The sequence below is a fragment of the Aphelocoma coerulescens genome, chromosome 20 (assembly GCF_041296385.1).
Source record: "Aphelocoma coerulescens isolate FSJ_1873_10779 chromosome 20, UR_Acoe_1.0, whole genome shotgun sequence".
NCBI classification, from domain to species: Eukaryota; Metazoa; Chordata; class Aves; order Passeriformes; family Corvidae; genus Aphelocoma; species Aphelocoma coerulescens.
Window position 1 is genome coordinate 2,220,697 of NC_091033.1, and position 18,431 is coordinate 2,239,127.

An 18,431-nucleotide genomic window follows, 5' to 3' on the forward strand; every position below is an offset into this window, starting at 1 on the left:
AATTCACCTCACTAGAAGTTCGTGTCCACAAAGGAGACAGAGGAGTCCTGTAAAATTGTCTTGATTTGGAGAAAGGGAGAGAGTCTGTCAGGTGTGTGTCCAACGGGGTCTCTCCCAATTAGTTGGAGCAAGTAGCCTTCTTTTCTCCTCATTTCCTGGCCGCATTTTCTCCTCCTTCCCTTTCCCTGTTGGCTGCGGTACTTGGAAGGTACTTGGGACTTCCCGATCCACCTATCCGTGTCCCCCCTTAGTATGTGCCCCCTGTAAAACACACGATCCATGAGCATTACAATTAGCTAAATCAAATGATCTATTTTAGTAAGCTTTACTAATTGGCACGGACTGCTGCTCAGCCAAAGTCATGCTGAAGTCCTGAACTTTGGGAAGAAGAACAAAGACTTTATAGGATTATGAATATTAATATCTTTGCCTAGGGTGGATTAAAAGCTAATTAGAGCCCCCCAAACTCCCATCTCACCTCCCACAGACTCCCAGAATGTCTCCAGAGCCACCCCAAACCCCCCTGTTAGCCCCTAGAAACGCCCAAGGGACCCCCCCTGTTGGAAAACCAACCAGTTTAAAACCACTTTTTTTATATAACTTTAGCCAGGTTTCTTCACCTTTGCCCCGGGGAAGGGAACTGAAGCTTCTTTCCAGGGCATTGTTTCTCTAGGTGAGGCCTGAGATGGGCTTAGCATTTCAACAGACTGGGAGTAGCCCCAAAGAGATGAAGGCCATCGACGGAACATCAACAGAACATCAGCGGCCATCTATGAACATCTACCCCAGACTCTGCCTCTGGCAGAGTTGGAGACATCTCCTCCAGAAAAGACTGATAAGAAAATCAAGGAATGAAGATCTAATTAACATCAGAAGAGAAGAAATCTGGATTCCATAGGAGAGCAATTGCTAAGAACTACACTCACTTGGGACCAATGAACACTGACCCAATTTGTTTCTATGACTTTTGACTGTATAAAAGATCTGGAAAATCTAGTAGAAGCCATGTGTCATGGAATGATTCTCTCTGCACACCTGGGCTATGTGTGGATGAGATGATTTCTGGGGTACATCCTGGCCAGAACAATATCCTGGCCAGAATAAAGTAATGCCTTGACTCTCTAACATTAAAAATGTTGTGTGAGGGCTTTGTTTTTCCCACAGTTTTGGTGACACCCCCAGGCCACACATCCAAGGACGTGTTCTCCTTCCACCCGGGGGGGGGGGGGGGGGGGGGGGTGGAGGGGGGGAGGCTCTGTGGGAGTCTTGGTGTTCTGGGGTCCCATCTAGCGTTCGGGGGGTTCCCCTGATTTTGGGGTTTCCTCTGATTTCATGCTCCCCCAGTTACATTCTCCTCCCATGTGGGGGAGCTCGGGGGTCCCAGCTTCTTTGGCAGGGGCGTCACCCTGATATTGGGGTCTTACAGCATGATTTTGGGGTGTCCCCCAATTTTAAAGCCCCCTGATTTTGGGGTCCCCCACAGGACATGTTCTCCTTGCATCTGAGGGGGTGGGCAGGTCTTGGGGATCTCCCATCTTGGGAGGTCTGGGGGATCTGGGGGTCCCATCTACTCTTGTGGGGTGTTACAAACAACTTATTGAGAGTTGGCTTTTGCCATATGTTTATGGGTTATGAATTACATTATGAGTTATAATATTAAATATTATGATATTTTCCTTGGGAAATATTAAGACAATGGTATATGTTAAAATGTTTAATGTTGTTAAAATAGTCTGGTTGTAAAGTTGTTTTTTTATAAGGGCTGCATGAGTTTGTGTGCTGTAATGTCAGTTCTGTAAGTGGGACACGCTGTTGCGAGCCAAACTTCGAAGACACAGCCATAAATGTGTGATAAATACATACTATAATATTGGCTTTCCGCAAATGTTAAAATGGATGCTATATGTATAATGTTAAAGTATTTAAATAACAATGTTAAAGTATTTAATGTTAAAGTATCGTTGTTATAAAGATACAGTTTTGCAACAATAACTAATGCCTTTATTTCTGCCATTAACTAAACTTAGACATAACAGTGAAATAGCTGATACAGTTATGCTTGCGATAATTGAACCGTCTGCTTGGTTGGATAACATCCAATGAACGGATGATGAAGACCCCTGCTACTGACATGCCAGCTATTGGCAACTGCCGTCTGCAGAAACCATCGACCAAAGCCCACCCTGGAGGTGATAATAAAAACTGACTGAAACCACAGCCAGGAAATGCGCGTGCTCTAAAAAGGCAGATCCAAGGAGGAGCCATGCTAAACAGTTCCTGGAACATGTAAACTAGTTTGGGGGGGAAGTTTGAATATGCATGATTGATTATGAATATGCATTAGGCTGATGCAATAGGACAGGTGTGTAAAGGGTGTCTCCGCAATAGCAGGTGCGCTCTTGGCTGAGTGCCAAAGCACCCAGCGCCGTGACTTTTGCTTTATTGTCTTTGTCCCCTATTGTCCTTTATTAAACTTTTAAATCCTAACAGCAGAGTGAACCTCGTTTTTCACAAAAGGAGTGGGATTCCATCCAACGAGGACCCCGACGAGCACAGCAACAGAACTGCGCCGGCTCCTAAAAGAGTGACGTGGGGTGAGACTATGCAAAACTGTACATCAGTGTGCATAAGGCTGATGCAGCCACAGGGGTATAAAAGGTAGCACCACCATTTTGTGATTGAGCCTCTGGCCCCTGGCCATGCTCCCAGCACAATCCCTTTTGCTTTGCTGAATTTTATAGTTCTCAATAAAATTTTTAATAACTCATTTCCATATTGGATCTGGGTTGTTTATAACATGGGGTTTCCCCCTGATTTGGGGGTCCTGTCCCCAGGCTGCACACCCGAGGACGTTTTCTCCTGAGCTGCTCCAGTTCCCGCTGGAGGGGGGAGGGAATCTGTGGGAGTGGTTGGGGTTTAGGGGTGGGGGGGAAGCCCCCCCCTCCCCCCCCACCAGCTACTCCATGGTCTTCCACCCTCCTCCCAAACCCTCCTCGTCTACGGGGGGGCACCAGCCCTCTACTGCCACATATAGGGGGGTGCCTGGGGAGGGTACTGGGAAGGGCTGGGAGGGGATCTAGGGGGAGATATGGGAGGAGTATGTGGGATACAGAGTCCTGGGGAGTCTAGGAGGGAGATATGGTCGGGTAGAGGGTCCGGGGGAGGTCTGGGGGGAGTTTTGTGGGGCCCTGGGATGGCTTGGGGGGTATGGGCCCTACACTGACAGGTTGGGGGGGTATCTGCCAAGTTCTGGGGTGTCTTAAGGGGGCTCTGGAGGGGTCTGGGAGGAAGATATGGGGGGTACAGAGTCCTGGGGGTCTTTGGTGGGGAGATAGGGGGGGCAGCAGCCTTCCACTGACAGGTACGGGGCATCCTGGGGGGGTCCTGGGAGGCTCTTGGGAGGTCCTGAGGGCGCTGGGGAGGAAGATATGGGGGGTACAGAGTCCCGGAGGTCTCTGGGTGGTCCTCAGCAGGGGGACATGAGGTGAGTTACGGGATCCTGCGACAGCTCTCGGGGTCTCTGGGGGCACTTATTGGGCTGCCCCTCACCTGCCCCACCCCTGCCCCACCCCTTGCTCATTCCTGCCGCACCCTTCCCCTCATCCTTCCCACCCTGTCTCACCCCTGCCTGGCCCCTGCCCTGCTCTGCCCCTCACCTGCCCCACCCCTGCCACGCTCTCTCGCCTGTGCAGGTTCAGTGTCCGGGTGAACTGCACCGACCTGTTCCATGTGGATCGGCACCACTGGACCCCCCCTGCAGGGTTCGGGTGTGGGGGGGTTCGGGAACCCCGGGAATGCGCCTTCCCCAGAGCCACCGGCACTGGGGACTCATGGTGGCCTGTGGTGAGATCCCCGGGACACCCCCAAATCCATAAGAACCCCCAGAAACCTGTGGCCTTTGGAGAGCAGCTGAGCTCTCCTTCGGGACTCTTAAGGCTTCTGGGTGCTTTTTCAGGGCTTTTTGGAGGCATTTTAGGACCAAAATTGCCTTTTCATCCTCCACATTCCAGAAATAATGCCATGTCCTGAATTTATTCAAATTCAGTCAATTTAGATCTATTTTAGTTACATTTATTAAAACTTTCCAATGTGGTTGAGGCATTTTGTGTCTTTTTGAGGTGTTTTAATGCCCAAATGATCTTTTAACCCTCCACTTTTGAAATACAACATAAATATCATCCTAAATTACTCATATTTATTCAAATTTACTCCCATTTTCGTCCGTTTTGTTTAAATTCCTGACAAGAATGAGAAGTTGTCTTTACAAACTGTGGGCCTGCTGTAGATAAAGCCACATACTGAGAGGTAAAAGAAGCAATAATGAATCGTGCCGCAACCGGGCCAGGAGACACTTCAGAGACAGAGTCAGAGAAGCGGGTATTTGCTTTATTCGGCGCGCCGGGTGTGTGGGGATCGCTCCTCCAAACACACACACCTGGTGCTCTCTACAACACAGTATTAAGGGTTAAATTATGAATATTCATCACATTCCTTGGGACAGGTGTGGTTACACAAATTATTTCTCGGAAGTCATTAGCATATGGGCCACGCATGCGCTGTGTGTCCTGGTGGTCGCGCTGAGGAAGGCCTCTCCTCTTCCTCGGGGGTCTTTCTGATGGAGGCCAGTAGTCATCCTCGCAGTGAACTTTTTCACTTTTCTCCCTGGGCATGCGTAGTCCTTTGAGGGATGATTCAGCAATCTCTGAGATGATCCTTGTCCCCTCTATCTTGACAAGATTAGGGTGAATTCGGCTTCTCAGGCTTTGTAATGAACATCTTCCGTCTGAACTAACATTGCTGTCTCCCAATAGTTAACTTGTGCTTACATGAGTTAGTTATTGACTGCCCCTTCTTCAATAAGAGGAACCAAAAATTCCATAGGAATTCCACTAATTGACAGGGAGTGTTACTCACTCAAGACTGCCTTAAATCCCTGGACTTAGAGAAAAAGAACAGAAACACAAGGCAAAAGAAAACAGGGGGGAGGGGGGGAGAGGGAAGGGGAGAGTACACATTGGAAGGGGGTATGTTACTAGGCAATTCGGGAAGTCTGTACCTCTCAAGTACCTCAGCCAACGGGGAAAGACAGAGGGAAATGTGGCCGGGAAATTAGGATAAAAAGAAGGCTGGATCCTCCAACAACTTGAGAGACCCCACAGGAAATGACCATGATCGCTCCCTTTATGTGAATAAAGTAACAGGATTTCTCTGTCTCCTTTTTGGACATAAACCTCCGGTGGTTTGGGGTTAGTTTTCCTGACATTCCGAAGGGGTTTGGGGTCTTTTCTGGGTCCTTCTGAAGCGTCCCGTCCTGTCGTGACTCCGCCCAGCCAACCCCTGAGGGGACGTTTTGCTGAGGCGGGGACGGCTGGTGCACACCCACGCCCTCCCCTCGCACAGCCAACCCCTGTGGGGAGTTTTCCCCGAGCGCGGTTTCGGCAGGAGCCGCCCCTCCCTTCTCAAGCAAATCGGTGCGGAGGGGGGACCGTGCGACGGCAGCTGAAGCGCTTGGGAGCCTCCGAAACGGCGGGCGGGCCCCCCCCAGGCCGCCCAATGTTCCTCCCCTCTCCCTCTCTTGCCGCCATTCCCCCCCCGCCCCAGCCCGTCCCTCACGGCCACCGCACTCTGATTGGTCGTCGCCGTGAGGCGCGCTGCGCTCCCATTGGTTCAGCCCTTCCCGAGCCACGCTGATTGGCGTTAGCCGCCCCTGCTGCCGCGCTTCTTCTGTTGCCGCGGGCAGCCGCGCGCTGATTGGCCGGCGGGTGAAGAAAGGGGCGGGGCAGAGCGATCAGGGCAATCCCAAGCACAGGCTCGGGCTGGGCGGAGAATGGATCGAGAGTCGCCCTGTGGAGAAGGACTTGGGGGTGTTGGTGCATAAAAAGCTCAACGTGCCCCAGCCCCTTGCACTGTCACCCAGAAACCCCCAATGTCCTGGACTGACCTCACAGCGTGGGCAGCAGGGGACAGGGGGATTCTGCCCCTCTGCCCTGCTTGGGTGAGATCCCACCTGCAGAGCTGCCTCCAGCCCTGGGGTCCAGCATCAGAAGGATGTGGAGCTGCTGGAGTGAGTTCAGAGAGGCTGCAGAGATGCTCCAAGGGCTGGAGCCCCTCTGCTCCGAGCCGGGCTGGGAGAGCTGCGGGTGTTCAGCCTGGAGAAGAGAAGGCTCCGGGGAGACCTTAGAGCCATTTCCAGTGCCTAAAGGGGCTCCAGGAGAGCGGGGAGTGGGCCTGGAATGCCAGGACAAGGGGAATGGCTTTCCATTCCAGAGGGCAGGGTTAGAAGAAGTTCTTCCTTGGGAGGGTGGGGAGGCCCTGGCACAGGGTGCCCAGAGAAGCTGTGGCTGCCCCATGCCTGGAAGTGTCCAAGGCCAGGTTGGAGGGGCCTTGGAGCAACCTGGTCTGGAGGCAGATGTCCCTGCCCACGGCCAGGGGTGGCATAGGATGAGCTTTGAGGTCCCTCCATCCCAGACCAGTCGGGGATTCTATGCTGAGGAGAAACATCACGCTAGGGATGGCGAATCCAGGGGGTGCCAAGCTGCCACGGCATCATGTCCATTGGGTGGTCCCTGACAAGGCCAAAGGGCAGCTCCTGAGGAGACCAGGTCATCCAGTTGGGCCAAGACTGCAAAAGTGGGATGCCATCACTCGGTGCTGAAGGCTCACTGCCAGGTGCCCTGACCCTTGAGCAGCTGTAGAAAGCGGAGGCTTATGTGCCTTCAAGGCAGGGTAGCCTGAGCACACGGCTTCTGTCTCTCCTGCCTGTGGGTCTCCCCTGTCTGGGCAAGGGATGCAAGCTGAGCTGAGGCTGGACGTGACATCAGTGCGTGACACATCCGTCAGCCTCAGGGACCATAGAAATGGGGGCTGGCTCCAGATGCATCTTCTCCAGAAGATGCATCGCTGCCACTCACTGTGACAGACAACATGGAGAATAGAAATTTTCGGTTGCAAAATAGAGCTTAAAGACTAACTAGCAAATTAGATAAAAGAATGTAAAAGTAGACACACAGGATGCTAAACAGAGCTGAAAGCAGTGGACAAACAGATAATAAGGAACCTAAGTGGGTTTTGTGACAAAGTTATGTAACAAGAAACACCAGTGCATGCCCTAAGAGAAGTTCAAGGCAAGGTCACTTCCAATTTTGGGGGCTCTCAGCGAATACGACCACCAGAGACCCCTTTAGACAACCCTCTAAGACCATAAAAGGACTTCCAGTAAGGGGCAGAGGTGGGTAAATTAGTTCTAGGAAAGTAATGTTTATGTATTAGCCCGGAAGCACCTTGTAATGAATGTGTATGATCCTGACGGAATAAACACCCGGTGTAAAGTTTCATGACACACATCTGCTTAGAGGAGACATCCTCTGCATGTAAATATTAGTCGTTAATCAACAGTAATACCGGCTCCAGGGAGGATCAGTGAGTGGTGTCACCACAGCCTGGCCACTTCCTGCACCTGATCCAGCAGTACTGAGCCCGCTGGCTCGGGCAGTTTTCCATTCACTTGGCCGCTCACTCGGTCCGTACCTCACCAGTCCGGCTGTAAGGAGACTGTGTGGCTGTTGAATGGTTTGCAGTGTCAGCAAAACCCTCCCTGGTCCCCCATTATTCACAGAGTCCATCAGGTCGGCCAGCCATGATTTCCCCCGTGGTAAATCTGTGCTGGCTCTTCCCAGTGCCCTTCCCTCGCAGTTGCTTGAAAGGGTGTCCAGGACCATTTGCTCCATCACCTTCCCAGGGATTCCAAAGGAGCTGATTAGCCTGTAGTTCTTCAGATCCTCTTCTGTGCCCATCTTTAAGACTGGTGTAACACTCTTTGCTGTTCTCAGGAACCTCCTTCAATGGCCAGGCTTTTTTGAAGATGACAGACAGCTCCTGTAGCTTCCTCTGGTCCTCAGACCTGGTGGATGCCTGGCTCAAGAGCTCCCTGACTATTCTCCCCCTCCCCTACTGCTTCCACAGCAATGTCTGTTCACTCCTTCTGGATAACTTGATTCTTCTTCCACAATTTTTTCTTCCACATTCCTCCTTTCTGAGATGAGGTTGATCACAAGTTCCCCGCTCAGTTGATCTCCTGTCAGCCAGGGCTGTGATTCTGCTTTTCACCTTGCTAAGTTACCTTATTCTAAACTAGGACCTCAACCCCTGACCTTCTCATCCTCAGCCAGTTCTTGAGTGTTTCCAGGATCAAGAATTCCTCCCACTGGGAGGGTGGCCGAGCACTGGTGCAGGTGCCCAGGGAGGTGGTGGAGTCTCCATCCCTGGAGAGATTCAAAAGCCGCCTGGACACATCCTGGGCAGCCAGCTCTGGGTGGCCCTGATGGAGCAGGGGGCTGGGCAAGGTGACCTCCAGAGGTGCCTCCAGCCTCCCCCAGCCTGAGATTCTGTGACTCGGAGAAAAAACAGGTTGCAGTTTCCTAAGGACAAATGCAAAAGCTCCACATGTGGCAGGATTCTCCTGCCCTCACCAAAGTGGTTCATGTCACGTGTCTCCCATCTGCAGATTCGTCCCTGGAGTGAGGATGCCCCTCAAGGTCACTCCTTGAGGCTGACAGAAATATTTGCCCACGGTCATTGGTTTGGGTGAGAAGCATCAATCTTTAATTATTAATTGGTTTTGCTGGCTTGAATATAACTGCTTCCATGTTGCTTCAAATATAATGCACTCTACCGGAAGTTATAGTTCTCTGTACTGGGTAGTCAATAACTCTGATAAAGGTCTTTTTGTGTAGTCGTAATAAACACTTTATTTTTCTATAAATATATCCTTCATCCTATGGAACACAGTTGTATAAAGGTTCAATTACACCTATTATCCTACAATCCTACAATTACACCTGCAATCCTTTAAACATAAACTATGGACAAAATCTGAGGCTACGACTGCATGCAGCTGCACCCTGTCTCCTCTCTGACAAGCCTAGGAAGTAAGGAGGTCCTTGTGACTCAACGAGAGCATCTCCTGCCTGCTCCCTGCACAGCTCTCCAGGGGTTCCTGCCGGTCTCGGGCCAGCTGTGACTGCAGCAAGGACACCTGAAAGAGGCAGAAAGCCCAGCTCAGACAAGCCCACGTGGGCAGGAGCATCCGCAGCCCCACGGTACCGGCTGTGGGGGCAGACACAGCCTCCAACTCCAGCCCTCACCAACACTCTGCCCTTGGGGAAGGGGAAAGGAACAGGCTCCCACACTGCCCCTGAACGGAGCTCAGATGATCAACAAGTCCAGTTCATGGCTGGCAAACCCTTCCCTCATACAACCCTCAGCCACCACAGGTCTGGGAGAGAGAGTTCCGACAGGATTTAGGAACCCAGCTCTGATTCCCAAAGCACGCATTCTGGCCACTGACCCCTTTCTCCACAGGCTGTGCCTCAGCACGGGGGCTGCAGCTCCCCTGAGCTACTGGAGGACTCTTGTCTTTCAGAGGTTGATGCATTTTTCTGGTCAGACTGGGAGACAGGCAATGTAAAGTAGTCTGGGGGGAACACTCTCCAAAAAGTTCTGATTCTCCTCCCTTCATGTTCATCCTGCACCTTGGATGGGAGAAAGGGTCACAGAAACCTGTCAGCAAACATGGGGCAAAAGGACCTCTGGACATCAAGGCAAGGAGATCTCTGCTCACAGACCCTCAATTGCACCAGACAGCACTGGGGGCAAAGAGCTCTCGCTGGGGGCTGTGCAGGAGAGGCCAGTGTGTGTCCGGGGACACGGGGCCAGGGAGGGAGGCAGCGGACTGAAGGTGCCTTTGTGAAAGCCATGGGCTGCCACAACAGAGAGAACAAACAAAGGGGTGTGCCCACAGCAGGGACAGGGAGAGGCAAGGAAACAAGCAGAGGACTCCAAAGCACTGCCTGGGCACACGAGTCATGATCCAGAGGAGCCTGAGGCTCTGCAGAGGCAGTGAAAGCCCACTTTACCTCAAAAGTTCTCCTGAGCTCACGCTTCTCTGGCTTGTCTTTTGCTGCTGCTGCAACCTGGTCCCGCACACATTCCACACCCCTCCTGGAGTGCTCAGACAGCCGCTTGCCTTCTGCTCCAACAGCCTGCTGGGTGTTCAGAGAGGAGATGATTCCCTTATTTCAAACACCACAAGAGCTGTCCCTCAGAAATCTCCATCTCGGGAAGCATCCTCGAAGCTCCAGCAGTGCAGCTGCTCTTCAGCCCTCGCTACAGAACTCTGCTCACTTCAGTCCATCACTCTGCTCACCTGCTCCATTCCTTTCTACACCAAATCCAACCCACACGTTGCCTGGGCACGGGAGAAGCAATTCCCCATGCCCAGCTTTTGGCCTGGAGCTGATTTGAATAACAGCTCCAGAGCTGCCTCAGTCGTTCCAGGCGTGCCAGCAAACAATCTGGCAGCCAGTGGTCTCTGGCTGGAGCCAGGCAGACACACAAGGCTGCCTGCTGCAGCCCGGGCTGCTTTGCCCAAGCAGGCCTAGACTGACAGGGATCTAGAATCCCACCTCTTCATGGGAAACTTCATTGGAATCTTTGAGAGACGTTGCAGTGGACTGAAGATCAATGCCAGTGCCTACCTGGGGATGACTCTTTCCCTGCAGAAAGGCTGAGTGTTTCTTCAGAGCCTCTTTGGCAATTTTACACTTGGCCAGTGGAGCACACAGGACTTGAGCGTTTCCTCTGCCTTCCTTCAAAGCAGCAGCCCCATGCTCCAACTCCTCCTGTTTTCTTTCATTTTCAGCGTCCAATTGTTGCGTTGTTTCCTTTCTTGAAATTTCAAGTGTTTTCATTTCATTCTTCTTTTTCAGATCCCTCATCTGCTCCTCGTACAATTCCCGTTCACGCTGCCAAAACAGGGAGGTCACTCATTCCCTCTCTCGGTTTGCTTTTCATACCAGATCGGGACTCCTGCCACAGACAGGCAAAGGCTGCCCCTCTCTCTCTGCCTCTCGGGATGCCTCAGACCTTTGCTGGGACCGCCCTTGACGCTGAGTCTTTCCCAGCTCACTCAGCCCATCCCAGCTCCCTTTCTGCCCTTCCCCGACCTCTTGCAGCTCCACTTGAGTGTTCCTTTGGGGAGCAGCTGCCAGAACTGCAGCCAGGATTCCAAGTCCACGCTAAGCAGGATTTAGGCAGTGCCATGAGGATGTGCTCTCCAGCAGGGAGAAAGGGAAGAGCAAACACCCCCAACATTTCATTCCCTGCAGCTGGGGTGACAGGAGTGGTTTTTGAGCTCTCCTGTGTAGAGTTTCCATGGCACCATCCCTGAGAGCCCCACTGCCCTCTCTTGGAGCAGCAATGGCCACATCAGTCTGTCATTCTCTGCTGCCACTCAGGACGAGTTCTCCCCTTGCAGGCACACGTCCTTATCTGCATCAGCACTTTGCTTTTCTCTCTTTTCTCCCCACTGGCTGCTCTCTGATGGCCAAGGCCAAACACCTTTCTATTAACAGCAAACTTGGCCTTCTCACCCCTCGTTCCAGGTCCAGGTATTTGAAATCTGGACGTGGGTTTGGACACGAGGAATTGCCCAGACCATGCAATGTCCATAGAGACAGTGTGGACATTGAGAACTAGAGGGCACAAAACTCCAGCATGGAGGAAAACCAGCAGCCTCAGCACTAACTGGCTTTGGCATGACTACGACATCTTTTCCTCCTTATTCAGAAGAATGCAGTTTGAAAAGCTCAGCTGGAAAGAGGTGCTCCTTAGAACTATTAACACAAGGGCCAAACATAGCTAGGAAATGGCCCTTCATGGCATCTGCCGTTCTCACCAGCACATCCTTCCTTTCCTTCTCCAGGCTCTCCAGTTTCCTCTGCAGAGATGCCACCTCCTGACAAAGAGTCACACCCTCTTCCTTCAGGGCAATGGCCTCTTTCTCCAGGGCAGTTTCTCGAGAGGTCTTCTGGTGTTCTGCCCTCCACATCGCTGCGGCAGGAAGGAGAAGGAGAATGAGAACAGCAAAGCAAAGGCAAACTGATGTGCATCCTGCAGGGACAACAGCACTGTCTTCTTGGCCTGCCTGTGTTTGCCAGCCCCTAAGGCCGCAAGGGCTTCCAAAGCTGACAGAAATGAAGGAGAAAAAAGCAGGAATCCAAGGGGCAAGGTTCAGAGGAATAGGAAAGTGTCTTTCCTCTTGGGCTTGTGCAGAGTGAGCAGTCCAAGAGAGACAAAGGAGCGGGGATGCCTGTGCAGCCCTGCTCCAGAGAGGCCAATAGCCTGGGGGCTCTGTCAGGGCCTGGAGTTGGGGGGAATCGAGCTGAGGCATCCAGCTACAGCTCCTCAGCACAGACACAGCACCTGAAAGGCACCACCTGTGCACGGGATCAGCCATAGCACAGCCAGATGGCACTGCCAGCCACGGCATCTTTCTCGAGAAAAAGCTTTCACTGGCACTGGATGGAGAAATCTCCTGCTGGTTGTTCTTCCCCTCTGCCATCTCTGGGCACTTTTCCTCTGCATGGGATCAGAGAGCCCTGCTGGCAAGACAGGATGGGGCAGTGGGTGCGAGAGGAGAAGCTCTACCTTGCTCACTTTCCTCCAACTCCTGCTGCAGCTCCTGGTTGCGAGCCTTCAGATGGTCTATCTGAGCCTGCACCTCCCTCAGCTCCAGCTCCAAAGTCTTACACTGCGTGGCCATGGCCTCTGCTCTTTCCTCAGAGCTCTGGAGCCTCACACGCAGCTCAGACCCCTCAGTTTCCAGCTCCTGCTTCTCCTGAGTAGGCTGGGGAGCCGCCTTCTCGATCACTGCTTCCAGCTCGGCCTGCATCTGGAAGATGGATGCACAGAGCCTCAGGGACAGGGCTGCTCCTGAGGCAGCAGAGCAGGCAGTAGAGCAAGCAACAAAGGAGAAATGATTTCAGGCAAAAAAACATGCCCAAAACAGAAGGCACAGAGCCAAGGATTCCAGTGGAAACAAGTGTCCTGAAAATAGGGAAAGGGAGCCAATGGGCATCCTTGAGGCTGCAGCTCTGAACACCGGCTGAACTGGCTGCGCTGGAAGTGCCCTCCCCAGCCTGCCATAGCCACGTCTGTGTGCCCACATTGCTCGGTGCCCAGCACAGGCACCAACTCCATCTGGGACAACACTGCTAACAGAGGGATGGAGAAGCTCCAAAGGAGTCTGCTGCTGCTTCTCCTCCCACATTTCCTGCTGGGACCCGGGAGAGAACGGAGGAAAACATCGGCAGCAGACACCAGATCCAGCCTTGGCCTGTGGGTGCAGCAGCACCCCGGGGCAGAACACGGCAGCAGTGGATGCTGCTGGGAGGGGAAAGCAGTTGGGGCCTCCAAGCCAAAGGTGATGATGTGTGTCCCTGGAGAAGAGGACGCCAGGGCACAGATTACCTGGGCGTTGAGCTTCAGCACTTGTCCTGTGCGGTTTGCACAGAGCTGCTCGGCCTCGCGAAGAGCAGAACGAAATTGAGACACCTGATTGTTCAGTGCCTGGTTCTTTTCTTCCAGTGTTCTGAGGCACAGGTTCTTTTCCTCCAGAGACAGAAGCAGCCTAAAAGGGAAGCATGCAACTCATTACTACACGGTATCACATTTTAGGAACTCTTAGGACTCGCACCACCTCGGGGAAAACTGCTCTGTCTGATGAGGTTTGTCTAAACAACGTGGCTGTTTGTTTGTTCCCCCTGCAGTCACAGCCCAGCATGTGCCCACTCTGCTTTTATTCATGAAAGAATGGGGAGTTCCTGCCTACATGTCCTACCTTCTTCTTGAGATGGGAATGTGAATATAGACCTAACAAAGTCTTGCCATGAAGAGATTAGGGGAGAGGAAGAGTTTTCTTCTGACTACCCAGGCTCCAAGGGGGAAAGGTTTGGTCAACATGGAAGAGACATTTCCTTGCCCCATCTTGTATGTCCAGGTAGGAGGAGCAGCACCCTACAGCCAGAGGATCTCGGGGAAGTTCCCTAAGATTTACCAGCACCCATCCTACTTCCAGCTGGAGAAACAAAGGCCGATAGCAGAAGTGGCAACAGAGCCTTGGAGCACAACCTGATGGAAGATGCAGAAACCTGCAGGCAAGCAAGAGGGCCCTGCCCTTTCTTTGTCTTCTTCTCGAAAGAAGAATCCTGTGGCACTGAAGACCGGCAGGACTTGGTCAGCTGGAGGGGCCCCGCTAACCTTGGTCTTGTCTCTTGCATTCTTTGCACAGTCAGTATTGCCTGTGACTCTGGAGGCTGGCAGGGACCCTGCTTGAGCCCCCCCAGGCACCTGGGGGCATTTTCTGAGGAACGATGCAACAGAGACATTCTTGGTTCTTGGGTGCCTTTGAGGGGAATCTGGCCTAGGTCAGCAATCAGGGCCTTGAGATGGTTCTGCCAAGCAAAGGCATCAGGATGCCAGGCTGCTCCAGATCCCAAAGGCTTCAAGTTACAGGACCCAAGGCGGAGCTGCTGGATGTGTCCAGCTCCTTACACTGCAGCTTGGGCAGTGTTAGCACACCCACCTCACAACAGAACACACCCCTAGAGGGAAAGAGCTACTCCAAAAGCCTTTGTCTTCAGAAAAACTCTAACTGAAGGCTTGAAAGAAAAGAAAATGAAACACAACATCCAGACAACCAGACGCGTCTGCACGGAGAGTTCAGAACTCTGCCACGTAGGAAATGCTGCCAGAGCCCCTGGCAGGTGCAAAGATGGCAAAGAGGGAATCCATTCCCACAAGGCAGAGTCCCACAGGCTTTCATTTACCTGGCTTTTTCCTTCTCTAGGGTGTTCAAGGAAGCCCAAAGTCCCGAATTTTGGCGTGCCACTTCTTCCCATTGACTCCTTTCCATCTCCAAGTTCTTCAGGTGCACTTGCAGCTCCTTGTTCTGATGTTCTGCCTCCTCCAGCATCTTCTGGAGCTGCTCAACCTGCAACAGCTTCTGCCTTGACTGCTTCTGGGCCTCCCTCACATCTTGCCGGGCTCTCTGAACAATCGTTGCCTGGGACTCTCTGGAGGCTGCCAGCTGAGATGTCAACTCTCCCACCTCCAGTCAAACAGAACAAAGCAGTCAGAGGCTACAGCCACAGCCTGTCACTGTCAGCCACAGCAGAGGCTGTGAGAAAAGGCAAAGGCCAACTTTCCATTTCTCCCTGTCCTCAGAGCACCAGATTCACAATGCATACGGACAACTTGTTTCAATCTCTACGTGGCCCACCAAGGGCACCTGAAAAAGCACCTCCCACACCAAGGCCAGCAAGAAGAGGCCAGCAGGAATCCGTGCTGATGGTTGCTGGCCAACAGCCCAGAGGACTAGCCCAGCTGTCCAGGGCAGCAGCTGAGATTCAGCAGAGCACCGAGGGTCCTTCAGAGCAGCTGCCAAGGAGCCCAGAGCACGAGGCAGCCCCAGGGACCACCCCAGCAGCTGCTGCTCTGCCATGGAAAAGCAAGAAGGGCACAGACCCCCTGCTGGATGCTGCGGTGCCACTGCTCTTTCACTCACCTGCTTTTGTAGAGCCTCCCTCTGCTCAAGGAGGAGATTCATTTCCTCTTTGATGCCTCGTAATTCTTCCTTGTGCCTCTTCTGCGCTGCCTGGATTCCCCTCCGAGCTTTCTGCAGCTCAGCTTGCAGCTTTGCCTGGATGGTCTGGCAACAAAATGCAGAGCAACTTCCTGCGACCTGCCCTCAGGCTCAGCTTTTCCCACTTGCTCTCTCAAAATCCCATTCCTTCAGCGACTTCTTTTGGCTTCTCTACCCAGCTCTGCTTCCATTGTAAGCCTTGCTTCCCGGGCCTGAGCTCTGGAGCTTGCCAGGCTCTGTGCTGCCAGGGCCTGAAGCAGCCCTTGCCTCCTGACTCCCAGCACCTGCCTTTTGTGCCCTTGCCACTGCCCTGCACTCTGTTCCCTGCCTGCTCAGACTTACCTGCCCCTTCTCTTGCTGCTCTTTCACCTCCTGCCTGAGCTGCTGCACCTGCTGGCAGGCTTGGCTTAGCTGTCCCCGAGTTTGGAGCAGTGTCTCTGATAAAGAATTCTTCTCCTTCTGCTTTTCCAGCAGGACCTGCACAGAAGGAAAGAGCAGAGGGCTTGACACTTCCCCTGCAAACTCTGTGTGGCAAGAGGCAAAGACTGATGGGCTCACGCGCTCTCAGAGCACTCGGCTGCTGCTCCCCTGGGCCACTGTCTGCCCTGGGGGGGACACAGCTTCCCAGGAAGTGACTTAGAACACAGCCCAGGAGACATCTCTGGGTTGCTGTTCAGAAATACTCCAGGCGAGTCTTTAAAAAGATTTGTCTCTTGTCAGCGTTCCCGCTGCGCCCTCCCTGTGCCCACAAAAGAAAAGTCCTACAAACTCAGTTTGGCTATGGACACCGACCAGTACACACCAAAAGAGGACCCTTAAGAGAACAGTGAAGATCCTCCGAGGTAAGTCTTAGGAAAACAGAGCACAAGAGCAGCACAAAAATCCCAACGGAAAGCTGATGTTTCTGCCGGGCTTCCTGTGAGAGGGCTCATTCCTGGGCCCAAAGATAGCCCTGTTCACCTTTCACCTCCCCAAATTCAATGTAGAAGACATGGAGGGCATGCTCCACACAGCCCCATAGCCTGCCATCTCCCACAGCTCCAGCCTTGCAAAAAATCACACCAATTCTCCTTGCACAATCATTACCTCTCGCTTGGCATTTTCAAATCTAGTTTGTTCCTCTTGTCTTTGAGCCTGCAGGGTGGCAACTTTCTGCCTCATCTCAAACAGCACCTTCTGGTACTCCTGCTCTCTCTCTGCCTTCTCTTTTCCCCATTGCTGCAGCATCTCCTGTATGTCTGCATGGTACCTTTCCCGGTCAATTGCCTGAGGAGGTTTGGAAAAATCTTCAAGTTGAAGTCCCCAGGCAAGCTTCTCGCTGAAAAACGTGAAGCTTCATCCCTCCCACAAACCCCAACCTGAAAAGACAACAGCACTGGCTCTCTGCTCTCCAGAAACCGTGTCCTGTCAGGGAATTTAAAAGGAGGCTCAGCAGGTGCAAGGATCCCAGAAACATGGAATCATTTCTGTTGGGAAAGACCTGCACAAGCATTGAGTCCAACCATTCAGAAAAGGAGGTGTCACCTTCTGGCACCCTGATGCCCCAGTCACAAGGACTGAAGGACCGGGGCCTGTTCCATTTGCTTCCAGCCCAAAGCTAATCCCTCTGTCCACCGTGGGAGCACAGCAAGACAGGAACCGAGTTCCCACGCCTGCAGCCAGCAGCACTGTTGGCATCTGCTCCACGCTGGCATCTGCTCCGTGGCAGGTGGGACTCGGGGAAGATCCTGCCCTGGGCCGCCACGCTTTGGGTGGGCACTGCCCAAGCTGCTCTGGAACTCGCCTTACGCCCTCACGGAAGCCGTGGCTGCATTTACTGGCCCAGCACCATCCTGTGGGTCTTCACGCGCCTCCAAGTCCGAGCCGCCGCCTCTCCTGCCCGGCCCAGCAGCGGGAGGCCTCTGGCAGAGGACTGCTGCCCTTTCACACCCTCAGGCTCTGCTGGTGCTAAACCAGCCCCCAGGGCCGGCTTGGACAATTCAGAAGCGTATTGTCACCTACCAGGTCTTGCAGGAGCTTGTTTATTTCCACCTGCTGAGCAGTTCCCTGAAGCCTGAGGCTTTCGTGACACTGCTGCTCTGCCTGCAAGAGCTGTTGTGCTGTGTCTTCCTGCTCCTGCTTCCTGAGAGCTCTCTCTGCTTCCAGCTCACGTTGGAGGCACTTCACTTCTCCTGCAAACACGACCAACAGCAAGATTCAGAGTCTTTACTGCCTTTACTGACTCAGGCCCTTTCAGTGTCAGCGTAGGAGGGCCCTGCCTCCAGCGCCACCGCTCCTCAGAAGCCCTGCAGACAGAGGAGGCTTTACAGCAGCTTCTCTATCTAGGTGGGGCGGCACCACAAACAAAGCACACGAGGTTCTCACCTTGTAGCGCCTCCTTGGCCTGTGTGACTGTGAGCACTTGAGCCTCCAGATGGTTGCTGGTGATCTCCAGCTGGGATATCTGCTGCTGAGCAGCAAACAGGCTGGATTCCAGGCTCTCCTTCGCTGACCTACAGGTTGCAAATACGGAGAGACATGAGCTGCTCGCTCCTGACACTCCCGGGCAGTTATTCCAGGACAACGTGGCTCAAGATGCCCAGGCCTGAGAATGCAAAACGGGTCGCATGGAAACTTGTACAGAGAAGGCCCATTTGTGCCATTTCAGTAGCAAAGCAGGGCCCTCTGAGGGAGTGCCCAGGCCTTCCTTATGGCCTGGCACAGCACAGACAGCCCAGCCCAACATGACCTCAACAGCCGAACCTTCAGCTGCTCTTCCTGACCTATGACCCTGGCTAGCTGTGCCCACACAGGCTGGGCCGAGGAGCAAAAGCCCAGCCTCTGCTCACAGCCCTTCTCTCATCAGCACTTCCAAGCTGCTCTGCAGGGGGACAGAACAGACTCTCGTCCTGGCTCACTCCTGACTTGTTAACTCTCTTCATCATGGACATAAAGGTACATAATTTTCCAG

General features: G+C 53.1%; 1 protein-coding gene across 1 annotated transcript in view; it reads right to left on the reverse strand.

Moving 5' to 3' along the window:
• Positions 1 to 18,431, reverse strand: part of LOC138120837 (centrosome-associated protein CEP250-like) — a 118,521-nt gene that overhangs the window by 86,919 nt on the left and 13,171 nt on the right. The window contains exons 6-13 of the mRNA XM_069033855.1: positions 17,846 to 17,973; positions 17,483 to 17,652; positions 16,568 to 16,747; positions 15,824 to 15,958; positions 15,404 to 15,547; positions 14,667 to 14,947; positions 13,309 to 13,468; positions 12,554 to 12,730 (exon numbers count right to left, since the gene is read on the reverse strand). Coding sequence (XP_068889956.1) covers positions 12,554 to 12,730; positions 13,309 to 13,468; positions 14,667 to 14,947; positions 15,404 to 15,547; positions 15,824 to 15,958; positions 16,568 to 16,747; positions 17,483 to 17,652; positions 17,846 to 17,973 — 1,375 coding nt within the window. The remainder of the gene's footprint in view (positions 1 to 12,553; positions 12,731 to 13,308; positions 13,469 to 14,666; positions 14,948 to 15,403; positions 15,548 to 15,823; positions 15,959 to 16,567; positions 16,748 to 17,482; positions 17,653 to 17,845; positions 17,974 to 18,431) is intronic.